The sequence below is a fragment of the Bicyclus anynana genome, chromosome 2 (genome assembly GCF_947172395.1).
Source record: "Bicyclus anynana chromosome 2, ilBicAnyn1.1, whole genome shotgun sequence".
Lineage (NCBI taxonomy): Eukaryota > Metazoa > Arthropoda > Insecta > Lepidoptera > Nymphalidae > Bicyclus > Bicyclus anynana.
The window spans coordinates 17,534,101-17,554,657 of record NC_069084.1 but is presented as its reverse complement, the minus strand read 5'-3'; the positions used below and the strand labels follow the sequence as shown (position 1 = coordinate 17,554,657).

Below are 20,557 nucleotides of genomic sequence, written 5' to 3'. Positions count from 1 at the left end.
ATAATGATAAGCAGGGAGGCTTGACCCAGTTCTAAAAGAGTTCCGTAAACGTGTGCTCATAGTGTCGTTAAATAGGATGAAATAGGCAATTCAATTTATTTATAGCTCAAAATTAATACATGAAAAAACAATTAAAACGCATTTAACATAATTACTGTCGTGAATATGATAACGTAGTACAACACATCCGGTTGAGAGCTCTAATCTTATAATGTAATTTCATCATTAGATGTAACAATTATTATATTGAATAGAAGCAGGCGTTACTTCGCGAAAGTTCATTATGAACAGTGAATAATTTATTTGTTTAAGTCGGAGTCGGACTAAACCAGGATTGATCGAGTTTTAACAAAAGCGGGGAGTTGCAAAATAAATGGATTTTCAATGTTCTAACTAAACTTTTATAACGTGCCCAGTGGATATGCCACACATACCTTTACCTTCGATTCGGAGGACTTAGGTTCAAATCCGGTCCGGGGCATGAACCAACTATCTCATCAGTTATATGCATTTTAAGAAATTAAATATCACGTGTGACAAACTGTGAAGGAAAAACATCGTGAGGAAACTTTCATACCAGAGAGTTTTCTTAATTCTCTGCGTGTGTGCTGCCAATCCGCATTGTGCCAGCGTGGTGGACTATCGGCCTAAGCCCTCTCATTCTGAGAGGAGACTCGAGCTCAACAGTGAGCCGAATATGGGTTGATAATGATGATACTAATATATACTTAATCTGCCCACTCAAATATTCTTCTTCAAATATTTAAAGAAAACTATAATTATATACAAGTTTACTTAAGCCCGGATTACTAATAATGTTTTAAATTAAACATGACATTAAGCTATTTAAAGTATTTACTTACATAATTATTATTGCTTGTACAAAAAAAAACATGTAATACCTTAAGCGCACATCACACATAGCAACTTAAAAGGAATTGCAGTAAGTAATGAATCGCTGTTTTTATTATTTTCCTTAATATAATTTTATAGACGTAGCAACTCTAGTTATCAACCTTTCAATGTTAATCCCTCAGATTATCAACCATTCCAAGGTTACCTACTTACTGTAATATACAAGGTGCTTGGTTATTTCCTATAACTCTAGGGCCTATTCTCTTTGACAAAAATTAACTCAAAAAGTGTTGTTTTGTTTTTTGTTGTTCTTTTTTGTCAAAAAAGTTTTGACAAAAAAAGAAATAGGGATCCTTTCCTAAAGCTACAATAATGTAACCCAAGGTGTAAAACAAATAAAAATTCTTTTACCACTATATAGTGTTTACGTTACTAATTGTGATTGTCATATGCAATATTTTATGTTGGTTATCTTCTGGAATGCCTAGTATTTATAAATAATTATTATTATTATAAAATCACTAATATTATAAAGCTGAAGAGTTTGTTTGTTTGTATGGACTAATCTCAGAAAATACTGGAACGAGTTGAAAGATTATTTCATTGTCAGATAGCCCATTCATCGAGAAAGGCTGTAGGCTATACATATATTATCCCCGTATTCCTACGGGAACGGGAACCACGCGGGTGAAACCGCGTGGCGTCTACTAGTATATAAATATTCCCGGACACTGGAAAACACTCGTACATAACAGTACATAACATATGTCAAATAGTTCTGCAACAGCTTATTAACGCGAAAGCAACTTCATTCCTTATTAAATTTTTCGCAAGTACAAAGAGCATTTTTAGGGTTCCGTAATAAACAAATAATAGTTTCGCCATGTCTGTCTGTCCGTCCGTCCGTACGTCTGTCCGCGGTTTAGCGCTAGACTACCTTGTACACATGTTTTCTGCGCTACTACAAAGCTATGCATGATTAGGTATGTATATTTAAAATATGAAAAATAAAAAGTTGTAAAATAAAATATTGAAAAATATTTTTTTAGAGTAGGTACCTCCCCTACGTGTAAAGTGGGGATGGTTTTGACATCCTCCGTGGCGCAGTGGTACGTGGATTTACAAGGAGGTCCTGGGTTCGATCGCCGGTTGGACCGATTGAAGTTTTCTAAATTGGTCCAGGTCTGGCAGGTGGGACGCTTCGCCCGTGGCTAGTTACCACCCTACCGACAAAGACGTACCGCCAAGAGATTTAGCGTTCCAGTGCGATGTCGTGTAGAAACAGAAAGGGGTGTGTACTTTCATCCTCCTCCTAACAAGTTAGTCCGCTTCCATCTTAGACTGCATCATCACTTAAAAACAGGTGAGATTGTAGTCAAGGGCTAAATTGTAAGAATATTTTTTTTTAAATATTTTATCTGATAGTAAGGGATATCATTGAGTTGGTCTTTGAAAGTTATGACGGGTTTGCTATTATTATTTATTTTTCAATTAAAGAATCCGTTTGTGAAATATTTATTTAAGTGCAAATATTTGTTAGAGTCAAGTACTTATCCCCACCCTCTACCAGCTAAATGGAAAGTAGGATATACAATGAAATTAAAGGAAAACTATAATAGCAGTTATAGTCGAGAGTAGAGTAACATAAAAAAAAAAAAAAATTGCATAAAAATTCCGTTGTCAATCAATTAGATAAAGTTGTCAGTATAGTCTGCCAATCCGCATTGGACCAGCGTGGTGGACTATTGGCCTAATCCCTCTCATTCTGAGAGGAGACTCGAGCTCAACAGTGAGTCGAATATGGGTTGATAACGATGTAGGACGATATCAGTAAGATAACTCAGAGTCCGTTAAAAGTAGAAAGCTGAAATTTGGCATGGGTGTGTATATTAATTACGTATATAAAGTGGTAAAATTAAAATAAAAAAAAATTTGGAGATCCTACCCTACATGCAAAGTGAGGATGATTTACCTATAGTGTGGGATATCGCTATTGGTACTTTTGTGCATTATAGGAGTTTAAAGTGCTATTTTTTTAATCTACAGAACCCTACAGTGCGCGAGACCTGTCACTTGGCCGGGTATTTTATATTTTGAAAAATCATGTCTCCAGTCGTTGAAATCTTCACGAAAACCCTTTTAAAAACAAACTAAATATCAAACGTAAAGGGCATCTTGACAAATCTAAGGATTTAGATTTAGGATGAAGCTAAGATTTTGGTGACTGTTTGTTCTTTTTCATATGGAGTAGAAAATAAAAAACAAATTGTCGTTTTATTCCTGGACAATTAACAATTTGAACCCTGGACCCTTGGTGGCAATTGGGAGGGGCACATAGTTCGAAGAGCCGATGGACGTTAGTGTTCCAAAGTGTTGGAATGACGACCCCGCACTAGAAGACGCAGGGTTGATCGACCCCCCACAAGGTGGACTGACGACATCAAGTGAGTCCCAATGATTCGCTGAATGCAGGCGGCTTAGGATCGAGACGTTTGGAAGTCCCTACAAAAGGCTTATGTCCTCCAGTGGACGTCCATCAGCTGATATGATGCTAATGATGTAGCTATTATTAGAAATATTTCTCAGCATGTCAACAAAGTAAAGGAAGCGTATAAAGCCTAAGTATACAATTAACATATTGCAGTTAAGATCATGCTGCCTTTCCACGCAGTGGTTTTCTGGTAAGTCAGTTTTATAAAGTCATTGCGGGAAAGGTTACAGATAAATGTATCTTAAAAATATTATTATAGTTTTAATCGAGTTTCGAAAACAATAAAGGCATTTTTTGTTTTGTTTTTATGTGTCTGTGTGTGTTTTCATCGATTGTGCGTGATTATTGTTTGACATTGAATGGTTTTGTGTCGGGCTTATTAGGTATGCATTGAAGTCGGTTGTTGTTAATTACTTATAATTACTTTTAGATGTAATTAACATGAAGTGTAGTTATTCGTTTTAGTGTACTGCACTAAAACACAGTTTTTATTGTGGTACTTTATATTATATGATGGTTTTTTTAACGGTTCAGTTCGTAAATCCTACAAATTTGAATAGGATAGAGAACTGGTGAGTTGTAGTTTTTATTAATAATATTTTTACTTTGTGACCTATAACGAACTTTTAAATTTATATAATGATGTAGATTTTTGATTGATTGATTGATGATCATAATAATGATGAAATTTTAGCGAATAAGGGTTCTAAATATCATTGAACGGACTAACGAGAGAAAGTTACAGGAGAATATTTAAAAGGTGTTTTTCGAAGGGTGCTAAGGCACACACAAAGTTAAGTGATTGATTATGGGCATGATTTCACAAATTATGCCTAGGAAAATATTAAAATGTAAAATGTATTTACTAACTTGTTAAATTAAGTTTAATTATGTATTCTGCTGGCCTATTTCCTATTTTGGTCTTTATTTTCAACCCATCAAAATAAAAAAACAAAGCAATTGACAAAATGTCATACACATACTATGACACAAATTACAAATGTCATCCGGTGCTTACTGATGGATATCATACACTTTGTCAGTTGACTTGTTGATATTAAAATCCATCTAAATCAACCAAATATAAAAATTCCGTTTCCAAATATCAATAAATACCTATTTATAGAAGAAATCCTAACTATGGAAGTACCTAAGGGTACTTAATCATAGTAAATAGTGAAATCTCTTTAATAATGATTGTTTAAAAATTAATATCCGGCCTTAAGCCCTCATTCGCGCGAGAAGTTTTTTAACGGATGTTAAGAAAGCGTTCAAATATACAAATACAAATACAAATAGCCTTTATTACTGATAATAAGATACATTTCATAATTATTATTAGTATTTTACATTTTACATTTCATTATACTTATAATTTATAATTTAGCAAAGTAATACCTATAATGTAATTAATACTTATTACAATTTAATTTTGATGTTATTAATATTATTTTATGTAGTTATTTTATAAATCAATTTATTCTACTCTTCGACATCGGTATCAGAATTGTCAATTTGCCTTTTGGCATAGGTATCTCTGTTTGCAGCTTTTCTTTCCCATGTTGTTCCAGCTACCTTTCTGATACCGTCCTCCCATCTTATTTCTTGTCGTCCTTTCTTCCTTTTTTCATCTCGAGGGTACCATTCAGTAACGTTCTTTGTCATGTTAATTTTTCCTTTTTATTTCTTATCATGTGGCCCACCCAATTCCATTTAAGAAACAAGAAGAAAAGAAGCATTCTGAACATCAAGTTAAGAGATAAAATTAAACTTAAAAATATAAGAAGTAAGACAAAAGTCACAGATGTCACTTACACAGTTCAAATATACCTACTATGAAGTTAAATGAAGGTCTATTTCCAACGCCCAAAATTTAAAATGCAACACAGCTCGAAAAATAGCGTCGTGTTTTAAAAACGCTGTCGTGTGAACATATACTTGGGAATGCATTTGCTGTATTTGAACGCTTTTTTAACGTCCGCCAAAAAAACTCTCGTGCGAATGGGGGCTTAGTATATAACTGCGTAATGAGTAGGTAGAAGTAGAATCGTAAATAATACATTAGTTTATGGTTAAGTAACTGGATGAACCCGGAACTGACCAGGGCCTTTTTAACTAATGAAGCGGTTAATTGATATATTGACCGAGATTTTTGTATCATCATCATCATCATCATTATCAACTTATATTCGGCTCACTGCTGAGCTCGAATCTCCTCTCAGAATGAGAGGGGTTAGGCCAATAGTCCACCATGCTGGCCCAATGCGGATTGGCAGACTTCACACACTAGAGAATTAAGATAACTCTCTGGTATGTAGGTTTCCTCACGATGTTTTCCTTTCACCGATTGAGACACGTGATATTTAATTTCTTTAAATGCACACAACTGAAAAGTTGGAGGTGCATGCCCCGGACCGGATTCCGGAGGGTGTGGGTTATTTCTTATTAAATATTCTTTCATTTATAGAAAGTTACATTTTAACCAGCGTATTTTGTCCTCGCATTTACACTGAAACAAAAAATACGTGGGTGAAATAGCGGGCGTCTACTAATATCACATATAAATATTAACTTCATCCATCAAACGTCCACTGATCCGCATCGAACGGATCGTATCGAACGGATTTTATCTATCGTATAATTAAAAATCCTTTAGATGCGATCCGTACGTTGCGGATCGCATCTAAAGGATTTTACCAGTCGCATCTAGAGGAATTTACCAGTTTTTATCTTTGAAGAAAGAAATAACAACATATCGATGTCGACTATCTCAACTCGGCACCATACATATTTTATACTATTTTATTACAGTAGATTTAAATTATAGAACTTCATTATACATTATTATACAAGTTCATTATAAGGTAAAACAAACAATATTATCTAATAATAACAACTGCCAATAAAAATGCATTATTTTTTATATCGGACTATGTGATTATTGTTGATGGATTTTTGTACATTATGATCGAACAATGTAATTATTTTAATCATAAGAGCTCCTTCTGACGCAGGCGGAACTTTTATACTGTTACCCCTCATTCGCACGAGAGTTTTTTTAACGGACGTTAAAAAGCGTATTTATACAGGTTGCTCGGCAGTACTTCCCATAACTCTAGGGTTATATTCTTTAAGGAAAATGAATTAAAAATGTTCAAGGAACATGTGTTCTAAAATTATTATTTTTGGATTAAAAAATACATCTTTTGTAAATAGATCTTAAATTGTATCCCTTACTAGCTGACGACGCGCGGTTTTACTCGCGTGGTTCCCGTTCCCGTAGGAAAACGGGGATAATTTATAGCCTATAGCCTTTCTCGATAAATGGGCTATCTAACACTGAAAGAATTTTTCAAATCGGTAGTTCTTGAGATTAGCGCGTTCAATCAGACAAACTCTTCAGCTTTATATATTAGTATAGAGTATGGATATCGCATCCTTATACCTAGCCAAACTTATTCATTGATAAATATCATGAAGTAGCTTTAGTGAAGTGTGGAGTACCAATATCTCGTCGATATCGACAGTCTTATCACTACAGTCACGTATTGTCAAATGCAAGGATAGATAACGGCATGTGTTACATGGATAGTCGGAATTTTGTGAATTACTTTGTATGAAAACATAAAAAGTTTGGTTGAATTAAAACATAAAAGGTTAGTTTAAAAAAAATAGTTAAGTAGTTCGGTTCCTATAAGTGGATTTGTCAACACCTTGAAGTTATGGGAAATAATCTGCAACATTCTGTATATCAGTGAATAAATTTAACTTACTAGCAGACGCCGCGCGGTTTCACCCGCGTGGTTCCTGTTCCCGTAGGAATACGGGGATAATATATAGCCTATAGCCTTCTTTTTTTTTTATTCTTTACAAGTTAGCCCTTGACTACAATCTCACCTGATGGTACGTGATGATGCAGTCTAAGATGGAAGCGGGCTAACTTGTTAGAAGGAGGATGAAAATCCACACCCCTTTCGGTTTCTACACGGCATCGTACCGGAACGCTACATCGCTTGGCGGTACGTCTTTGCCGGTAGGGTGGTAACTAGCCACGGCCGAAGCTTCCCACCAGCCTTCTTCGATAAATGGGCTATCTAACCAGAGCCGGATCCATACGGCGAAAGGAGCGGTCGCTCCAGGCGCCAAATCCTAGGGGGCGCCGAAATGGTAAAGACAAGATCGAAAAGAAATTTATGTGATGAATTTACGTGCGCGAAAGGCGCCATAATTGGATCTCGCTCCATTCTAAAATTTACCTCGGTCCGGCGCTGTATCTAACACTGAAAAAACTTTTCAAATCGGACCAGTAGTCCCTGAGATTACCGCGTTCAATCAAACAAACAAACAAACTCTTCAGCTTTATAATATTAGTATAGATGTATCCATTATGTAAATAAACTCCTAAGACTACTCAAGATAAACAAAATGAATCTAGATTGTCTTAATTTTATTTTAACGGTATATGTATTTTTCAATGTTACAATTTATGTGAGGGTATCCCAATTAAATATATCGTAAACTTTAATTTCTTTAATTTCCGTTCGAGTAATATAATAATTTAAGACATAATTGTATCAAAATCGTTAAATATAACTTCACGGTCGAGGTGAATGAATGTATAAAACATTACAAAATTTGGTTAAAATTAATTGTTTTTTTTTATATATTTGTTTTTTCTATATCCCCCAAGAACTTATTCCGTATCATCATCATCTCCTTACCCTTATCCCACTTAAGTGGGGTCGGAAAAATATGTCAATCTTTTCCATTCGTTTCTATTACTCGTCAACTCATCATCCACTCCTTTTACACACATGTCCTCTTTCACACAATCCAACCATCTCTTCTTTGGCCTTCCTCTCCTCTTATGACCTTCCACTTGCACATTCAACATTTTTCTAGTAATATGACTTTCCTCTCTACGCATTACATGTCCATACCAAGCTAACCTTCTACTCCTCAATTTTTCTGTCACTGGCGCCACCTTCAGACTTCCTCTTATATACTCATTCCTTATTTTATCTATTCTTGTCACACCACACATCCATCTCAACATACGCATTTCGTTCACATGCATTCGTTTACTATCCATCCCTTTCACCGCCCAACATTCTGATCCATACAGCACGACAGGTCTTACAACCGTTTTGTATATTTTACCCTTAAGTCTAAGAGGCATTCGCGGGTCACATAGTACACACTACTTCTACTTTTTACGTCTCGGTCCGCATTGCCATCGTTTTGAAAAAGCGACCCGAGGTACCGAAAATCGGAGCAAGCTGGTAGGGTTACATCATTTAAGGCAATTTTGGAAGATTGAGATGTACCGCCAAAGTCCAAGAATAAGTATTCAGTTTTCGTTTGACTGATTCGTAGACCAACACTTTCCAATTTCTTCTGCCATTTTCCCAGTCTGCTCTGTACCTCAGATGCGTTTTCTCCGACAAGTACAATATCATCGGCGTACAGCATACACCAAGGTGCTTCTTCCTGTATGTCTGATGTCAGAGCATCCATTACTAGGAGAAACAAATAGGGGCTTAAAGCCGATCCTTGGTGTAAGCCCACCTCCACTTGAAACTTGTCAGTAACACCAGCTTCTGACCGTATGCTCGTGCATGCATCTCTATACATTTCTTTCACTATTCTAACATACTTCCCAGGTATTTTCTTCACGTTCATAGCCCACCATACAACCTCACGTGGTACTCTGTCATACGCTTTAGAACAAGAACTTATTCCGTATAAAATAATAAAATAAAAAAGCCTTTTATTTCCTAAATAAATCTTACAATTAGGTACTTTAAACTAAAAAAATATAAACTAACAAAAACGAAAATTATTTACAATGTACCATTTTTGGTATAAATATTAATTTATACTGTTAGGAACCCCTCTCAGGTGAAGGCCTTTTCCAAGGATTGCCATTTCTCCCTATCTTGGACTTGTTCCCATTGCGGTCCAGCTATTCCGTATAATCCCATATAAAATACCAGGGCGAAGACTCACCTCTTCTGAAAAAACTTCAAACACTTGGTCATCGTAGGAAGGTTGCTAGTCTCTCGGTTTTTTACAGAATATATTTCGGAGAGTATGCATAGGAGCTATTTGAGCTACCACAGTCACCTTTTTACCATCGCACTGCAAGACATCGGGTAGGTTTCCATCCCTACGTCATTGACATTCCTAGGACTCGTACGATTTGCTTCTTCGTTTCTTATACGTATGGCTAGGGTATGGAACTCTCTCCCGAAGTCAGTATTTCCTTATTCTTACAACTTGGGCATCTTTAAGATGAGAGTGAATAGGCATCTTCTAGGCAAGCGCGTATCACCTTAGGCCACATCTACACTTACCATCAAGTGAGATCGTGGTCAAGCGCGAGCTTATTCCATATAAAAAAAAACCATTCCATATTCACGGTTTCAGTATTCGAGGTATATTTAAAGAACGTATCCCCCGCTAATAATAAGCTTGTACTATCTTATTTGCATCATCATCATCATCATCATCATCATCATCATCATCATTATCAACCCTTAATCGATGTATAAAGAAGATGTATAAATTAGTAAGATTATCATAATCCGTTATGACGCGCAGATTATTATTACGACAGTCATTTAAATCTTTTTTATATTTATTTGTAACAATGTTAATGTTCAATATTTGCTGTCGTAAATTGTATAGTCATGTAACAACACTTTATTACCGGCAATTTTAACGAAATGTTGTTTTTTACTAATTAGGTATAAAGATTAGCTTAAACCGGCATATTTTTCAGGGAAGGAGATAGTGTTTTTTAAAAGCGGTTACATTTTTCATTGAAAAAATTATCTTTGATTACGCGACCACAAGGCGTTTTTTAGAGTTCCGTACCCAAGGGTACAATGACCCTATTACTAAGACTCCGCTGTCCGTCCATATGGCCGTTCGGCCTTCTATCACGAAGCTGCATCTCATGAACTGTGATAGATAGTTGAAATATTTTTGTTGCCAGGCTTTATGTAATAAACCGTGATTATCAGACAGTTGATTTTTTTGAAGATGATTAAAAAAACAGAATTAAATTTATATTTAAGGGTACGACAAACCAGTTTTTTGAAGTTTTTATAAATAACTAACGGACGACCGCGACTTCGTCCGCGTGGAATTCAATTTTTCACAAATCCTGCGGGAATCGTGGATGTTTCTGGGATGAAATGTAACCTATGTGTATTATCTTATCTATACTCACTTTAAATTTTAAACAAATCGGTTCAGTAGTTGCGGCGTTAAAGAGTAACAAACATCCATACAAACTTTCGCGTTTATAAAATTAGTAGGAAGTATGGTGTACCTGAGTCCAAATCGCACTTAGCCGGTTGGTTTAGTTACTTAAGGCTAAGGTTAGGACTCGTTTAACCTTCAAAAAAAAATGGTCACATAAAATTAAATCACAGCATTTGACGAAAAAAATCGGGCGGGCGTCCATCATCATCATCATATCAGCCAATAGACGTCCACTGCAGGACATAGGCCTTATAAAGGGACTTCCAAACATCACGATACTGAGCCACCTGCATCCAGCGAAATGAAAAGTGAGGGCGTCCATTGGTAACTAATGAGAAATTATAAAACTAGGTTGGTACAACAAACCGGAAATTACATACTTATGAATGTTTAAGTACATATAATTTGTAATACAATGTTGTCTTTTCATAATTACTGAATGTCTCTGAGAAACTATTCATTCTATTGATCCTAATGAATAGTATAATCCATGCTACCTAATACCTATTCATATTAATGATGCAAGTGTTACACTTTTCATAATGAATATCTACTTAATAGCTGTCGCTGAAGCCTGAAGGCTTTGTTTGTGACTTTATTTTATCATTAACAGCCCATTCTGACGCCAGCAGGCTAATTCTTAGTGAATTTCTTCTTTGACGTACCTATGCTAATTGACATAAATACGAAATTGAGATTCTATGTAACAAATGTCATCCGGTGCCTTCTGACAACCCTTCGTGAATATCATACAGTAGGTAGATGACATTCGTTTATTTTAATAGGTTGTTATTAAAGACCAAATTAGTAAATAGGCCAGCAGGCCTCCCTCCCTTTAATATTTATCTCTTAGGAGTACAAGATATCCCATAAACGATATTAAAAAACTAGATAGCTAGGATGAATACATTAACGCGAACACGAGCGAACGCCCGCTACTTCGTCCGCTATTAGACCTCCTTAATCCGGCCTTGTGAAATATGCGTTCTTAGCAGACGTCTGTACTAGTCTGTACTACATTGTGCTTGGCTAATGAAAGTAGAGACATCGAAATCCAGAAATCGCCCACCAAATTTAAAAAAACATTTAAAAAATTAAAAAAAAAACATACGTTTTCATAATTTGTTGTTTGTGAATACAATACTACTTATACTTTATTTAATACTAACTATAAACTCAGTTATTTATGTATTAAACTCAGTTATAATTTGGTGAGAGATTTCAGTCTCGACTTTCATTAGCCAAACTCTACTACACAAACCACATAAACTACATCCCTGTCAAATTTCATCTTTATACTTCAAGCGAATTTCAATATGTCGTGATGAGTGACAATTCAATTTACTATTGCAGAAGTCGGCTCAAAACTTTAGAACCGAATTGCCAAAAAATATTCCGTTAAATTAAAAACAAATTTTGAAAGTCATCAGTTGGAAACTTGAATCCGGTAAATTGTAATTTCCAAAGTAAACAACTTTAAAGGAAGTCAGCAATATTGAGCGCCTTGACAATAACAGTCTACCTTCAGAGGATTTCCTAAAAACCTTAATTTATATTTTTAATTTCAAGTATAATGTGCAATGCGTTACCAATTACTTGTTTGTTAATTAACTTATAATATAATTATTTACTGGCTCGTTGATCCATTAGTTATGCTATGTGACTTTGGAGTACGGGGTTCTAGTTAGGGCTTTGAAATAATATAATGGACTTTTCTTTCTTGCAAATTTTCAGTAAAAATCTCAGTTTAGAATTGGGAAGTTTAGTTTCGCAACAATGTCTATGTTTTTATTATCTATGGTATCTATGTGTGTTGTGTCATAAACATGTAACATCTAATGTCTATGTTTATGACAGGGAGGTCATAAACATGTAACATCTAATGTCTATGTTTATAACAGGGAGATCATAAACATGTAACACCTAATGTCTATACTAGAGAGGTCATAAACATGTTACACCTAATGTCTATGATTATGACAGGGAGGTCATAAACATGTAACACCTAATGTCTATGTTCATGACAGGGAGGTCATAAACAGTAACATTTAATATCTATGTTTACGACAGGGAGGTCATAAACATAGACATTAGATGATTAGAAGCCCGCAAAAAAAAAAAATTTGGCCAGTATATTGGGTAAATGGTTTCAAATGTTTAAGGGTTCTATAAATCTATGTCTATATCTCGTAACCTTGTACTGTAATGAGCCACTAAAATGAGTTGATGATGTGATTATTATAAATATACAAATATAATTGTCCACAGTGTTCTGATACAACAGTCATGGAGCACAGACCTCAGTTTCCCCCCCAACTTCAAGTTCGGAGCAGCAACGGCGGCGTATCAAGTGGAGGGTGGATGGAATGCTGATGGTAAGTCACTTCAATATCCTCTCGATCAAGCTTCGACCACCTTAGATACGTCCACGATATATCTCATGAAGAGAAAAATACATAATTTATCTTCAACTAATATAATAGAAATGTATCGAAAATATAGCTTTCTCTTTTATTTTCGACTAGCGGACGCCCGTAACTTCGTCCGCGTGGAATTCAGTTTTTCACAAATCCCGCGGGAATCATGGATTTTTCCGGGATAAAAGTAGCCATATCGTATTTCAGCCAAATCGTTTCATTAGCCGCAGCGTAAAAGAGGAACAAACTTATTTACACAATTACTCACACATAAACTTTCGCTTTTATACTCGTCACATTAGTGTGATGTGATAGGACAAAAGAAAGTAATATTTTCCGACATTCCATGCCGTCGCTATTGGTCTTCTTCTTTCTTGGGTCTTTCGATCCCCGCCCTTTTTTGGCTACTGTATTCTACTAATCATAGTTTAATTGATACTTAATTATTATTTTTAAACATATTTGCTGCTTCTAATTGAATTTAATTCACATGAATTTGTTCAAATTTTTTATTTTAGCTGTGACGTCACGGGTCCCAAATGAAAATCAGCGCCGTGTATTATGCTTGTATATAGTACACGGCATATGCTGAGCTGTACATCCGTTATTTTTTAAGGGTTACAGACAGACATGCTGTCTTTAGGAAAGGATACTGTTTGTAACTTTTAAATTTGAATAAATTTATTTTCTTTCTTTCTTAATCCCCCCAGTTGGAGGGGAATCGGAATATTGGTCATATTTTAACAATTAATCTTTTTAAAAAAAACCTTTCAGGCAAAGGCATGAATATATGGGACAGATACGTGCACGAATACCCCGACGATATCCGCAACAGATCGACCGGCGACGTGGCAGCCGACTCCTACCACCAGTGGCGACAAGACGTCAAGGCTGCGGCACAGATGAGGCTGCAGACGTACAGGTACGACAGGACTTAATCACCTGCCTGCTTTGAAACTCTCCTCTCCTTTAAGAAAGGAGGCAGAGCCAGAATGCTGGTAATGGTGACCTCACCGACCTGCCTTAAAAAATTAAACACAACTTAGTGCACGGTGTAAACTTTTTCGTGTAGTAGGAAAGTGAATTGTGTAATAATTTACGAGTACTTGGTCAGAAATATACCTATTAATAGGGATTTTTTTTTTTTGGAAAAACGAGACTCCATTTTGTATTTTTGAAATAACAAATGCGGGAAATGAGATTACAAATAAATAGATTTTAAAAGGTGGAATCGAAATTTTTCAAAATATATAATACGAGTATCTATATAAAAACTAATCGCATAATCCAAACCTCGCCTGCGTGCAAGGATGCGTGTGGTATACCTGTCTAAGATTTTGTATATGCTATTCAGTAATATACCTATCTAATATTCGGGAATTTTATCTTGAACCTTTCCAGATTCTCAATAAATTGGGTTCGAATATTACCCTCGGGTTTCACGAATGAGATCAACAAGGCCGGTGCCCAGTACTACAGCGACCTCATCGACGCGCTCCTCGCCGAGGGCATTGAGCCCATTGTCACTCTGTTCCACTGGGATTTGCCTGTGAAGATACAAGATCTTGGTAGGATTTCGGAACTTTAACATTATTAGTGTAAGAATGAGAACGTATTGAACTTAACAGTTGTTTAACAGTTTAAAAAAGAAATCAACCTGATAAAAATAGATTGTACTAGCTAAAGTTATTGATTAATTTTGTCATCATCATCATCGTCATCTATTAATTTAATTCGAAATTGTTTCTTTCAAGTAGTTGTGCCTTGTTTTACTATTTTTAAAGATTTTTAAAGAAAGATGAAGGCAGCAAGCAACTCAACAGTTCCCCTTTCCACCTTTTCCATTACACGCCTCAATAAAAAATCTTGTTCATTATGAATCATCATGATATACTGGTTACTCTACATATATTCGTATTTTCACGGATTCGGATCGTATTCAATGCGTAAGCACCCATACCATCATCATTATCAACCTATTTTTACGGCTCACTACAAGACCAGGCCTCTACAGGGAACTGAAGCTTATACTCATCACGATTGGACAGACATGGGTGTGTAACACCACCAACATCCCAATTCCAGGCTAATAATTTCACTGAAACTTTCTTAGAAGAAAGCCCAATGGGTATTCCCATTCATGGCCCTGCCCTGGATGTGAATCCTCGTGATTCTAAGCCATATAGGCTAACCATTGGACCAACGTGGCTCATTATCTACCAGCAATTAACCAGAAATTAATCATCCAGGAGGCTGGACCAATCCGCTCATCGTGAAGTGGTTCGGAGACTACGCCAGAGTAGTTTACACGCTGTACTCGTCTCGTGTGCGCACATGGCTGACCATGAACGAGCCCGTGGCCGTATGCGACTACTACTACAACTCCGAGCGGTTCCCGCCGAGGGTCAAGGAGTCGATGTACGCACCATATCTGTGCAACAAATACATTATGCTGGCACACGCTAACGCTTATAGGATATTTGAAAGAGAGTTCAAGCCATCTTGTCCAGGTTAGTTTCATTTATTGTTCTACCAAAGAATACACAATATTAGCAAAAGCTAATTGCGCAAAATTATAGTCATCAAATTTTAATAATTAAGGTTAAGTTGAAAGGTTACTATGCTAGCAATAATACGGGCTCCCATGGATCTTAACATCTGACTCCCATGTACTCGTAGTAAGGAAATGTCTTATCCCATATAACCCATCCATGGCCATACCTTATAATTGAAAAGTTTTATGGCTACAAAAAAAAATTTACTGTGTAATGAAAGTAGTGAACGTCCGACTCTGGTACATAAACTTCTTTATAGATGTAAATTCTAATTCTTGATACTTATTTTATAGGACGAATATCATTGGCGAACAACGTTTTATGGATTGAACCGTTCTCACCCAACGATACGGAACTGGCAGAGCTTGGGAGGCAGTATCAGGTAAACTAATTAGTATTTTCATATGACTAATTAAGGACACAGGTAACTCACTAACTAGTCACACTCTTTCCATTCCATCATTACTGACCATTTTTAAAAATCCAAAGACATCGCAATTCAGGCTTGGTTGAGAATCCGATAAATCAAACTCTTTGATTTGACAACCTCTCTGCCGCAGTTGGAAATGATGAACTTCTCTACAACAGTTCTGATTTCGATTTCCTGCTCAGGTCAGTGTAGGATGTTATAGTTTCTAAAATTGACTCAGGTCTGGTGTGGTGGTAGGATCGCTCGTGGGTAGTAACAATCCAACCGGCAAAGACGTACCGCCAAGCGATTTAGCGTTCCGGTACGATGTCGTGTAGAAACCGAAAGGAGTGTGGATTTTCATCCTCCTTCTTAAAAGTTATTCCATCATCACTTACCATCAGGTGAGATTGTAGTCAAGGGCTAACTTGTAAAGAATAAAAAAAAAACTTTTATAATTTTCAGACCGGCAGATATTCTCATCCGATATTCTCCAAGCAGGGTGGCTGGCCACCTTTAGTGGAGAAGTTTATGCTGGAACTGAGTCTAAAACAAGGATTTGCTGAATCTAGACTACCGCCGTTCACCGCCGAAGAAATTGAATTTATGAAAGGTGAGCCAATGACTGCAAATCTTGGACTTTGGATTTTGTTTAACTTTCCCGTAGAAATACTTGGGTAAAATGTACCCTATGTTACTCGGTGAAGTTGTAGCTTTCTATTGGTAATAGAATTTTTAAAAAATTGATTTAATAGATCTAAGTATACCTGTAGGCATTATATGTAAATTGTTTAGGTGGGTAGGTACTCGTAATTTGTTGTAAAAAACTAATGAATCTGTTACTATTTTACCTCAAGTATAAAGAAGAGAGTCGTGATAGCCCAGTGGATATGGCCTCTGCCTCCGATTCCGGAGGATGTGGGTTCGAATCTGGTCCGGGGCATGCACCTCCAACTTTTCATTTTAAGAAATTAAATATCACGTGTCTCTAACGGTGAAGGAAAACATCATGAGGAAACCTGCATAACCCTGTTCTCCCATTTAACCTGTTTTCTGCATGTGTGAAGTCTACCAATCCTTATTGGGCCAGCATGGAGGTCTAACCCCTGTCAGTCTGAGAGAAGACTAACTGGTTGATAACGATGCTAAAGTGGTTCGAAACCTTGTATCTTCCAGGCACAGCAGATTTCTACGGGATAAACTTCTACACCACCAGTTTGATCAGACCTTCCAAACCGAAAGAAGAGCCTGGCCTGTGGTTCATCACTGGCTCGCCGGAACTGAACGCCATGCTGGAGCCTCCACCTAATGCTTACTATGGAGCCTTATCTATACTTCCGGTAATTTTTATACCTCCTAGCGAACTACTACAACTATGATAGCTGACGCCACGCCGTATCGCCCGCGTAGGTCCCGTTCCCGTAAGAATACGAGGATAAAATATAGGCTTCCTTGGGAAATGGGCTACCTAACACTGAAAGAATTTTCCTAATCGGACCTGAGATTAACGCATTCAAAAAAACAAACAAACTCTTCAGCTTTATAATATTAGTATAGATTACCACTAGATTTTATAGGGAAATTAAAGTTTAATGATGGTTTAATGTTCATTAAAGGTAACTCCGGAGAGCATGCGCAAACAGTTCAAATGGCTGACTCAGCAGTACGGCGATATCGAGATCCTCGTCACTGAGAACGGTTACTCCACCTTCGGCCACCAACTCGACGACTACGACAGAGCTGATTTTATTAAGGAACATTTAGAACAGGTGAGCACTTGCCTGATACTATACTACATACTGTTACTATAATGAGCGGTAATCGAACCTCAGATCTCTGTTTAAAGGAGCAAAAAAAATGCAATATCTATTTTGATCAAAAGTATAATACTGGTAAGGTAAAGTCTGGGATCCATACATTTGAAGGGAAGGGAAGTAGCATACATTTGAAGATGTAGGTATGTATTGAAAGACTCACGGATCCCAGACTTGGTCGTCGTCATCAACCCATATTCGGCTCACTGCTGAGCTTGAGCCTCCTCTCAGACTGAGAGGGGTAAGGCCAATAGTCCACCACGCTGGCCCAATGCGGATTGGCAGACTTCACACACGCAGAGAATTAAGATAATTCTCTGGTATGCAGGTTTCCTCACGATGTTTTCCTTCACCGATTAAGACACGTGATATTTAATTTCTTAAAATGCACAACAACTGACAAGTTGGAGGTGCATGCCCTCCGAAATCGGAAGCAGAGGTCATATCCACTGGGCTATCACGACTCTTGTAGTTGTACTTGTCTGTAGGTATAAACGGACCTTTAAATCCTGACTTACAGGTATACATATAGGCTTGAGGAGTAGGTATATCTGAATTATTTTTGTCCACAGGTGTTACTATCCATCAAAGTCGACAATATTAACGTTACGGGATACTTGGTGTGGTCCCTCATTGACAACTTTGAGTGGCTGGATGGATACAGGTGAGCTATAACTTTTTATAGTTATCTAGAGAAAGATTCTCGCTCTAAGGAGGCTCTGAGTCACATGGTGGGCGATCGAGTCAGCTATTCTTAGAATATCACGATTCCCATCATGATTTAATCAGAAATGATAAGATCTTTAGAAGAAATAAAATCATCGACAATTGACATAGTTCATGCAGAAAGCAAAAATAGACAAGTTCGTTTGTACAAATCAATACGCATTGTTGTTGGTTAAAAAAGTTCAAATCAGAACCGTTTTTGGAAGTGCCTATAAAAAGCGTACGTTCTACGTACGCAATGGATGTCTGCATCCAGCGACTTCAAGCACAGCGGTCTCGAGCCGCCAGCATCCAGCGACTCCTTGCAACCCGCTTGATATCCTCGGTCCACCTAGTGGGGGGGTTGACCAACACTGCGCTTTTCGCTGCGGGGTCGCCATTCCAGCACCTAGGGACCCTAACATCCATCGGCTCTTCGAACTATGTGGCCTGTCCATTGCCATTTCAGCTTCGCGACTCGCCGAGCTATGTCAGTAACTTTGGTTCGTCTGCAGATCTCCTCATTCCTGATTCGATCACGCAAGAGAAACTCCAAGCATAGCTCGCTCCATCACCCGCTGAGTACTTTGAGCCCTCTAATAAGACCCATAGTCAGCAACCAAGTCTTCGATCCGTAGGTAATCACTGGCAACACGCACTGTTCGAAGACCATCTCATATATTAATTCAAGTATTCAGTGAAAAATTATTATTTTCAGAGCGAAATTCGGTCTTTATGAAGTGGATTTCGACCATCCAAACCGCACAAGAACTCCTCGATTTTCAGCCAACTACTACGCCTGTGTGATCGCGGAGAGATCTCTCGACGTTCCAGACTCTTGCCACAACAAGATCCATTCCGTGCATCGAATACGACGGACTGAGCAAAATGGCGGAAACTCAACAAACAGAGGACTACTTTTAAACATTTTAGCTTTAATTTGTAGTTATTTATTAATGAAATAATGATTGTATTTAGCTAATTGTTATTAACTATTTATTTACGTGTTTGCGTTTAGATAATGTTAGTTACACAGCTTTTATCTACTTGGTAGTGTATACTTATATTATTGAGAGTAGATGTAAAGTTTGTGAGGTTGTAGGGGGTCTCTGGATCCACTGAACCAATATTGATAATTCTTACACAAGCCACATTATTTGTTAGTAGGTATTAAGCTACATTTTATCCCCATATTTCTACGAGAACCGAAGCTACGCGAAACCGCGGGATGACTCTTGTACCTAATATGTTTATTTAAAAAATACTAACAGTAAAAAAAAATACAATAATACAATAATAGAGTAGATCCCTGGCTCAGGTTACAGTCAGATATTATTGAAATATACACCAAATTTCGATTTCCAGCTTGCAATATCACTATCAGACACCTAACATTATAATCTACAATAATCAATCACACATAATAACAGAGTAAATTATTAATTACTATATTGAATATTTTAGAGAAAAAGAATCCATTCAAAACTTACGATGCCTTTACGTCAATATTATGTCAGTTTATATAGCGATGTGTTATAAAAATAATAATAAGCATTATTCCTTATGGCGGTTATTTTCAATGAATTCAGTATTAATGAGATTTGGAATAGAAAAATAAAAAAGTGATGAATGGTAAAGTAAATAAAATGATAAACGATAGTGATTTAGTATAAGTAGTTGTACCTATAGTAATATTTAAAAAATATAAAGTGCTTAGAATATACTAGACACTCTATTTTATTGTTTTACCTATGTACCTAAAATATAGTCATTGTGAGGGGCAATTTAGTTTATTAAGAAACAACCTTTTTCTGGTAAAGTAGTACCTAATTTATTTATCATTATTGTATTAAAAATGTTATTTAAAAATTGAAAAAAAAAAGAAATCATTAAATAACACACACTTTTTAATATCATACCAATTATTAGCAATGAATAAATAGATTATCTACACTTACTCCTTAGATACTTTAAAACATTATTGAAATAATCACAGCTCGTATCATATGAGTTTGGCTTCGATTTTTGTAAATTATCCG

General features: G+C 36.6%; 1 protein-coding gene across 3 annotated transcripts; it reads left to right on the top strand.

The window, feature by feature from the left end:
• Window positions 1–3,480: 3,480 nt before the first annotated feature.
• Window positions 3,481–20,241, top strand: LOC112054897 (myrosinase 1). 3 transcript variants are annotated; one of them, XM_052887397.1, is made up of 11 exons: window positions 3,481–3,536; window positions 12,887–12,993; window positions 13,810–13,957; window positions 14,437–14,603; window positions 15,285–15,545; window positions 15,884–15,972; window positions 16,465–16,612; window positions 17,176–17,339; window positions 17,616–17,768; window positions 18,386–18,477; window positions 19,237–20,241. In XM_052887397.1, the coding sequence occupies exons 1-11, from the start codon at window positions 3,508–3,510 to the stop codon at window positions 19,481–19,483; spliced, it is 1,605 nt and encodes a 534-aa protein (XP_052743357.1). In that variant the 5' UTR covers window positions 3,481–3,507; the 3' UTR covers window positions 19,484–20,241. The 3 variants fall into 3 exon arrangements, with proteins under 3 accessions (XP_052743357.1, XP_023950608.1, XP_023950607.1); XM_024094840.2 differs by lacking the exon at window positions 3,481–3,536 and adding an exon at window positions 3,845–3,918; XM_024094839.2 differs by lacking the exon at window positions 3,481–3,536 and adding an exon at window positions 12,309–12,418.
• The last annotated feature ends 316 nt before the right edge of the window (window positions 20,242–20,557 follow it).